The following is a 7,875-nucleotide window of genomic DNA, read 5'->3' as shown; positions in this document are numbered from 1 at the left end:
TTTGGAAATACTTTTTTGCACAGAAAGAGAAATCGCTTTTGTGATTTCTTCACAGCCAGTATGGACATTAGGAATGAGTACAGCAACACATAAATCTTTCAATATAAGTATTGTTTTAAGATTGATTTTAAAAAATGTGAACCTGTCCTTTAACAATGAAAGAGGCATTTAGTCTGTGTTGTAACGTTAGGTGGAGCTAAATTGAACTAAAGCTGAGAGTTTAAACCATAGACTGTATATAAAGATTTTATATACATACAGTATATAGTTTCAACTAACAATATGTCATATTTTTAAACTGATCACCTACAAACCACTGACTTATTTATTATTATTGTTGTTGTTGTTGTTGTTATCATTATTATTATTGTTATTATTATTAGTAGTAGTATTAGAAGCCGGAAGGTAGATTTTAATTTATAAACAACTTCATTGAAACAAGTAGATACAACAAGTTTACAGCACCAGTACAAACAGCCATGCACCAGTAGCAGTAGGGAAGGAAATAGAAAAAAGGAGACAATCATGAGGATAGGACACAGTAATCTGAACAGTAAAGTTCACATTACAGGGAATCATCCAACCGGTTTTTGTAATCATTGCCAGGTATCAGAAACTGTAGAACGTGTTCTTGTTAATTGCAGGAAATGTGTAGCAGAGAGAAAGGACATGGTGGAAGAAATGAAAAGATTAGGGCTAAGGACTAACTAACTCCAGAGGATGGCAGTAGTGCAACATTTAGGATGCAAACTGCCGTTAAAACCCAAGGAAGAAGAAGAAGAACATCGCCTCCTCCTTGACACGTCATCGCGTGACGCTACTACGTCATCATCCAGTCTGAGTAGGGAGGTTAGCTAAAGCTGATGAACCCTATTGGTCGCTTCAGCCAACGTAAACATGTAGCCGTTTCATCAGTCTCACCGTATTACTATCAAGCGGGGTTTATTAAGTGTTAACCAGTTTGTCAGTTGTCCGCCAAATGATGGCTGAGTTGATGAAAATATCAATTTCGGACCCAGGGCAGAGCAGTGTTAGCTTGATAACTAGCTAACACTGAGTAGCTAACTATCGGGCCGTGTTTGTATCTGGCCTTGCTAATTAAACAGCTAGCCTGTAGTTGGGAGTCACGAAGGGCTACATCGACGTTAGCCAAACAAAGAAGGATGGCAAGTAAGGTTATTTAGCAAGGACACGTTAAGAAGAGGAGTAAAAAAAATGAAGAAATCTAGAAGTTCTGGTGCCTCGTCACCAGTGAATGGAAAACAGTGTAATGGTAAGTGTGACTAAGTTAGCTGTCTTCATTCTGAGTTGCCATATGTTTGGGACATTTCAGCAGAAAGGACAGTCTTCAGTTGGTTTATTTTTAATGCGAAAAAATTATGACCTCTTGTGTCTGTTGCTGGAGCTGTCTTCCACAACATCCGTAAGTGTGTGATCTGGATGCAAAATGAGCTGTTGCAAGATGAAAGTCAACACAGGCTAACAAGATTGTTGACTAGATTTTTATTGTGTTTTCTGTGTGTCAGACTGGGACACCAAACGAAAAAGAAAAACTGCGGAAATCACACAGGCCCTGAGTGCGAGTCCAGTGGATGTAGCAGCTCTGAGGAGGATGGCCATCAGTGAAGGGGGTCTACTGACTGATGAGATTCGCTGTCAAGTGTGGCCTCAGCTTCTCAACGTTGCCCCAAACTTCTTGGATCAGGAACCAGGTATCATGTTAGCAACATATGCACCAACAGAGCAATAAAGGCTAAATATCTTCATGCCAATGACCATGCCTCCCCTTTCCCACTATGCAAGATAAATATTAACTCACACAGTCTTAGCAGGTGCACACTTTACCACATATTTGACTCATTGTAAGGATGATGATGATGGCATGTGTTGTCCAGAAACAGTAGAGCGGGAGAATAACAAGGACTACAACCAGGTGTTGCTGGATGTCCAGCGTTCCCTACGAAGGTTCCCGCCTGGTGAGTACTTATAAACCACTCAGTTTGACTCATATATATACCCTGCTGTCAGCTGTGTTGTTGCATGAAACACTGCTGTGTGTACATCCCACAGAAACACTGATAAACCCACAGATGAACACACATACACTGTGGAGCACCAGTGTATGTGTGTTCTACAGACTACACACCAAATCTAGTGATTTTAACTTAAAAATCAATGTGTTAAATGTAGCATATTGTCACTTAGAATTTGTAAATCAAGGGATTTTCTATACTATTATTGAATCAGAGGGAAAACAACACTTTTGCTCAGCAGTGAATTAGGTGTCATTTTAAATTTGTTCCCAATTAGTGTTGGTACACTGAGTTCAACACAAATGCCAAATGCAACATTTTTTGACATGAGTGAAATGAGACACTTAAGATTTAAATAAACAACAGCAACAAAAAAATATATGATTATGACTATTATTATGTTATTCTTTATATTTTCTATGTATTTATATATGCTGCTAAGTGGATTGCAGCCAAACCAAGTTTTGTTGTGTTGAACATGCAGTGACAATAAAACATCTATCTATCTATCTATCTATCTATCTGTCATTTGCCTCTGCACATGACTAAATAACATTCACCGTAAGAATTCTACATTCATTATTCTACAGAGCAATGAAGTGTGGAAACAGCCTTGCCACTACTTGCTGTTCGTATTGCTTTTGCTGGCACACAGACACATTCCCAGAAGGGTTTTTTAGGGGTGAAGCCATATTGTTTTCTCTGCAGTCTGCACTGCTGGAATCTCTGCCTGTCCATCTCACTGGTTTTAATTCTCAGATTGCCAAATCAAATTCTGTTGATTTAAGACTAGACTTGAAGGAGCTGTACCAAAAATACTTTCCTGGTTGGAGGAAAAATATCAGCTTATTGTAGATATATTGGTGAAGGTTCACGTTGTCCGATAAGACATTTCCAAACTAGGTTAGAGGTCATTTAGAAACTCTGTCACTGTTACATAGTTTGTTTACTGGAGAGCAATAACAAGATTATTTTTACACTGTAAGATGTCCTGCTCAGTATGTTTGTTGACACAATTAAAAATATATTATTAAAAAAAAACCAAATAAACAAATCTAAGGGATCCATATTAAGATTGTTTGTTTGTATTAAGGTTAAAAATACTGGTGATTGATATATTGTTAGCAGATTTTTAAACCCTTAAATATCCTCAAATATCAAGTATTGGTTGGGCTATAATTGTTATTGGTGCACTTCTGACATTTCATATTTTCAGGGTTGTTGATGTAGTGGTATACCCAAAACAAGCGGTTAATAAGTGTATTTATTTTATATTGGGTGGACTTGTACAGGTATGCCAGATGAGCAGCGGGAAGGTCTCCAGGAGGAGCTAATTGACATCATCCTTCGAGTTCTGAAACGTAATCCCCAGCTGCACTATTACCAAGGATACCATGACATTGTTGTGACCTTTCTGCTGGTCCTGGGAGAACGCCTAGCAACTGCTCTTGTGGAAAAGCTCTCCACGCATCACCTCAGGTACCTATCGAATAGGTCACTGCTTCTTTACCCTTCTACATTCTCTGAGTTTTTCTTTCTCTGTTATGTGCCCACATGTCAGAAAAAAATGCCCTCTCCCTCCCTGCCCTCCATCCTTCAATAATGGTCTATTGTGCACTCCTTCGCAGGGACTTCATGGATCCCACCATGGACAACACAAAACACATTCTTAACTACTTGATGCCTATCATTGAGAGGGTCAACCCTGAGGTGCATGACTTCATGCAACAGTAAGACTCTGCTGTTGTAGTTACAATAGGGAAACTTCAGAAAAAAAAGAATTTATTTTATTTATATAATATATTTATATTAATCAATAGTGTTAAAGGGTAACAGAATGGTTGTGTATGATTGTAGCTAATGTAAGCTGTTTCTACTCTACTGCATCAGTACCATAAACTTGGACATTCAATGCCAAATGCCAAATGAGAAAAAGTTTATAAGAATTATGGAAATTTGTGACATTCAACAATGTCATCATAACTTTTTAAAGAAAAGAAGGATGCATGCCTGCAGGCTTTGCCATCAGACATACACAACTGTGGATTTTCAGTCTCTCAGCAATGAGAAATTCCATAATATATCATGTTAATTAGATTATTGGCTGTATCTTCCACCTCTTCGACACACATAAATCATATCTTCCTTAACAAAAGCTAATGTTAAACCTCAGCATGCCTCAATCAAAAGATGATGGTAATGTTTTGAGTCACAGAGTGAGGGATTACTGTGCACGTAAAGCATATTGATCCTATTATGACAGCTCGAGTCAGGTCTGTAAAGACTTGAGGACACAGATCATTAAAGTCCTCCACTTCAAGAGTTAACATGACAGTTGCTGTCCATACTGTATCTCCCTAATAATTCACATTTCTAAAAATTTCCAACATTCAGTGCTATGTTGTGCATGAGGACACAGTACAGTTTTGTATGCTGATGAACGTTTTCTGTCATGTATTGATTGTCAGGGCTGAGGTGGGTACAGTCTTCGCACTCAGTTGGCTGATCACCTGGTTTGGCCATGTCCTGTCAGACTTCCGCCATGTTGTACGGTTGTATGACTTTTTCCTGGCCTGCCATCCATTGATGCCCATCTACTTTGCTGCTGTGGTGAGTTCTCTGGAATGAGCACTTCTAATTTGCACTTCAAAGGGATTGGCTTATAAACTCAGCTTTGAATTTAGACTATTAAATCAATTATAGGCTAGAACATTTGTATGAGCTACATTTATCACATCCAAGACACTTGCCCTTTTGAGAATGTGTCATTTTATTCAAGGCCTTGCATACCTTGGATAGTATTTTCACTGTGCAAGAGGCTTTATGATAGCTTAAGGATATTGTGTATTATAATTATTAATATTATGCCCAGGTGCAAGAGTCAAGACATAGTTTAAGTTGCTAGAATGTGAAAACATATTTTGCATTTAGAAAGGTAAAGGTAGATATAAGTATGTTCTGTATTTTATTTATTTTTTCATGTAGCAGTTCAACATTCATTGAACTTTTACTATCCATGGCTGATTGATTGGTCAATCACTGCAACTGTATAAAACCGTAACATCAAATCAAGTTTGGCTAACCTGATCATCTCAGTCATGGTATTGTAAATCCTCAGATATGTGGTGAGAAATAGCCATCAGTTACTGACGAAGTATAACAAATGTGCCCGTATGCATCACTGGTACTTGTGTTGCAGATCGTACTGTACAGAGAAGAGGAGGTGTTGGAGTGTGAATGTGATATGGCCATGGTCCATCACCTGCTGTCTCAGATTCCCCAGGATCTGCCATATGAGACTCTCATCAGCCGAGCAGGAGACCTCTTTGTCCAGTTCCCACCCTCTGAACTGGCTAGAGAGGCTGCCTCACATGACAAGTACTTATCTTCTTTACAGATACTACCTGCGTTAATTACATACAAAATATTCATATTTCTTCTACTTCTCAACAACTCCAAAGCCTCACACTTTCATTTTCTGTCTCTCTTGGTTTCTTTGTGTATCTTTCCTTTTCCTCCAAAGCATGGCATCCTCTACCTTTAAGGACTTTGACCTTGCATCAACTCAGCAGCGACCAGACTCTGTTCTCCGTCGTCGACGCAGACAGAAACAGGCTGCGCTGGAGAGCTCAGTAGTGGCAGTGGCCCAACCTTCGGCAGCACGTCGGTTTGTTCGTTTGGCAGTCATGGGTCTGACGGTGGCTTTAGGGGCAGCAGCTCTCGCTGTGGTCAACACTGCCCTAGAGTGGGCCCCCAAACTGGACCTGTTTCCTTGAACTGCTCCTCCTTTAACCCCTTCACGCTCCAACTTATGTCTTTGACTGAATCTACCTGTTGGGTCTGTTTCCAAGACCCCTTTACTGAAATACACCGTGAACCCTGCAGTCGATAACACTGTCTGGAGTGTATGCTCTAAACTGAAGCAGTTAACGCTCCTCCTTTGTCTTCTAGGATGCGTCTTAACATCCTATGTGGGGCTTCTTAGGCCTCAGCTAAGGACTGTTTTTATGACTCCTGAAGAACATGCACCAGTATAACAGCTATACCTGCTGGTGTTAGGAAATGAAGAATCCATCCTGTTATAATGAAAAGACTGTATTTCTAAGAACTATTATCGGTGGTGTCATTATTAAAGTTTATTTATATTTGGTATTAGGAAAATCTGATATTCAGTTATTCTCATAGAGATTAATGAAAGCTTGGTGGATTCGCTACACTTGATACTGCTGCCAATTAAGAGAGTTGGTGTGAATGTGTGTGTGTGTGTGAGTGAGAGTGAGTGTGTGTTTGGTCGCAACCCATTTCTTAGCTATTTGATATCTGGACTGAGACCAAATAGAGGATTGTTAGAATCCTCTTTCTGTAAGATTCACTGTTTATAGGTATGTAAGTAGCTGTAAAGACATGGTCATGACACACAGGCAGTTTTAAAGGCCGTCATTTTATTATGTTCTTAAGTCACTTTGTCCCTTAAAGTTGTTTGAATAAGCTTTTTTTTTTTAGTCAAGAAAAAAAAAATGTCTCTGTGACCCAGTATCTTTAAAACATGTCAAAAGTTGCTTCCCTTAAGTTTTAGCAGGCTCGGGTCAGGGTTGATTAAATTTATCTGTAAGATAATGGTCATGGTGTTATCAAGTTAAACATACTGTAGCTGCTTCATTATGTATATCAAAATGTAAATTTGAAGATTAGGCCCCTGAATGGTATAAAGCTTATTCAGTCCAGAAAGTAAAAAAAAAACAACCACATGTAAATTCACTTAATTGTTTGGTTACACAACCTTAAAACATGTCTGTGTTTCATGGCCCCAAAAGATTAGAGTATGTTATCTGCCTCACTTTGTCTGGAGTGGGAGATTTAATCTCCACGTAGTTCAGCAACACACTCGCTCACTTAATGCCTGGTAAAATATAAGAAATATAAGAAACAGCAAGTAAAATGGCGTGATATTATAGTCTTTGGTTTGGCACAGTGGGGGACCCAGTTTGCACTGACTGTAGTTTTGCAAAATCACTTTAAAATGAGCTTGATAGGCACTTTTCTCAGTTGTACTGGAAGGGTGCTCCTATCAGAAAAAGCGCCTGAGCCTTCAAAATAATGCTAACATTTTTGTTTTAAACACAGGTTTAGCTTAATTTGAATACATGCCATATAGTAAATTGGATTGCTATGAGTGTAAAATGCATTTCAGAGGCAGTCCAGCTCATTCCAATGTTCCAGTCATTTTTATTCAATTATATTTTAAGTCATATGGGTTTGCATAGGTTTCAGTGGTGTGGCACTCACCTGAATACTGGGGTCTTAACAGAAAATACATGGCAAATAGCTTGTCAGAGTACTTCATGCTGAGGTAGTCAATTTGGATTGGCTGTAATCATTATATCTTTTACTTTACAAATACATTTTTTTTTCTAAATTATTGACTGACATCTAGGTCACCTACATTGGATAACACAGCAACTGATCAACTTAAAGGTGCAGTGTGTAGAATTTGGTGGCATCTAGGGGAACGGACTTGGCAGAAATGGAATGTAATATTCATAAGTATGTTTGAGTTAGTGTATAAGGACCTAAGACTAAGAATCTTTTTTATCTTATAATGCGCCCATCATATCTACATAGAGAGCTGGTCCTCATCCATGGAGGCCGCCATGTTTCTACGGTTGCCCAGAACAGAGGAACTAAACACTGGATCTAGAGAGGGCCTTTCATGTTTTTCGCAAGTTTCACAGTCACTGTAGGTTCTCCTACACAATTGGAACAGGAGAGGGAGGGGAATTCAGTTGATGGCAGTCTGCAACCTCACTGCTGGATGCCACTAAATCCTACACACTGCACCTTT

General features: G+C 39.0%; 1 protein-coding gene across 1 annotated transcript; it reads left to right on the top strand.

Annotated features, from left to right (window-relative positions):
• The first annotated feature begins 756 nt into the window (after positions 1-756).
• On the top strand, positions 757-6,762 carry tbc1d20 (TBC1 domain family, member 20). Its single transcript, XM_042404033.1, has 8 exons — positions 757-1,273; positions 1,527-1,712; positions 1,896-1,976; positions 3,326-3,512; positions 3,662-3,763; positions 4,502-4,643; positions 5,233-5,411; positions 5,557-6,762. Exons 1-8 carry the CDS (start codon positions 1,216-1,218, stop codon positions 5,807-5,809), a joined length of 1,188 nt encoding a protein of 395 aa, XP_042259967.1. The 5' UTR covers positions 757-1,215; the 3' UTR covers positions 5,810-6,762.
• Positions 6,763-7,875: the final 1,113 nt, after the last annotated feature.

Source organism: Thunnus maccoyii, chromosome 3 (assembly GCF_910596095.1).
Source record: "Thunnus maccoyii chromosome 3, fThuMac1.1, whole genome shotgun sequence".
Taxonomy (NCBI): Eukaryota; Metazoa; Chordata; class Actinopteri; order Scombriformes; family Scombridae; genus Thunnus; species Thunnus maccoyii.
This window is presented reverse-complemented; position numbering and strand designations above follow the sequence as displayed.

Bases quoted from the DNA above. Each gene is read 5' to 3' on its own strand.
- tbc1d20 (XM_042404033.1), top strand. From the start codon at position 1,216: ATGAAGAAATCTAGAAGTTCTGGTGCCTCGTCACCAGTGAATGGAAAA. The intron at 3,513-3,661 runs GTACCTATCGAA...ACTCCTTCGCAG, and splicing joins CTCTCCACGCATCACCTCAG to GGACTTCATGGATCCCACCA. The intron at 3,764-4,501 runs GTAAGACTCTGC...ATTGATTGTCAG, and splicing joins GTGCATGACTTCATGCAACA to GGCTGAGGTGGGTACAGTCT.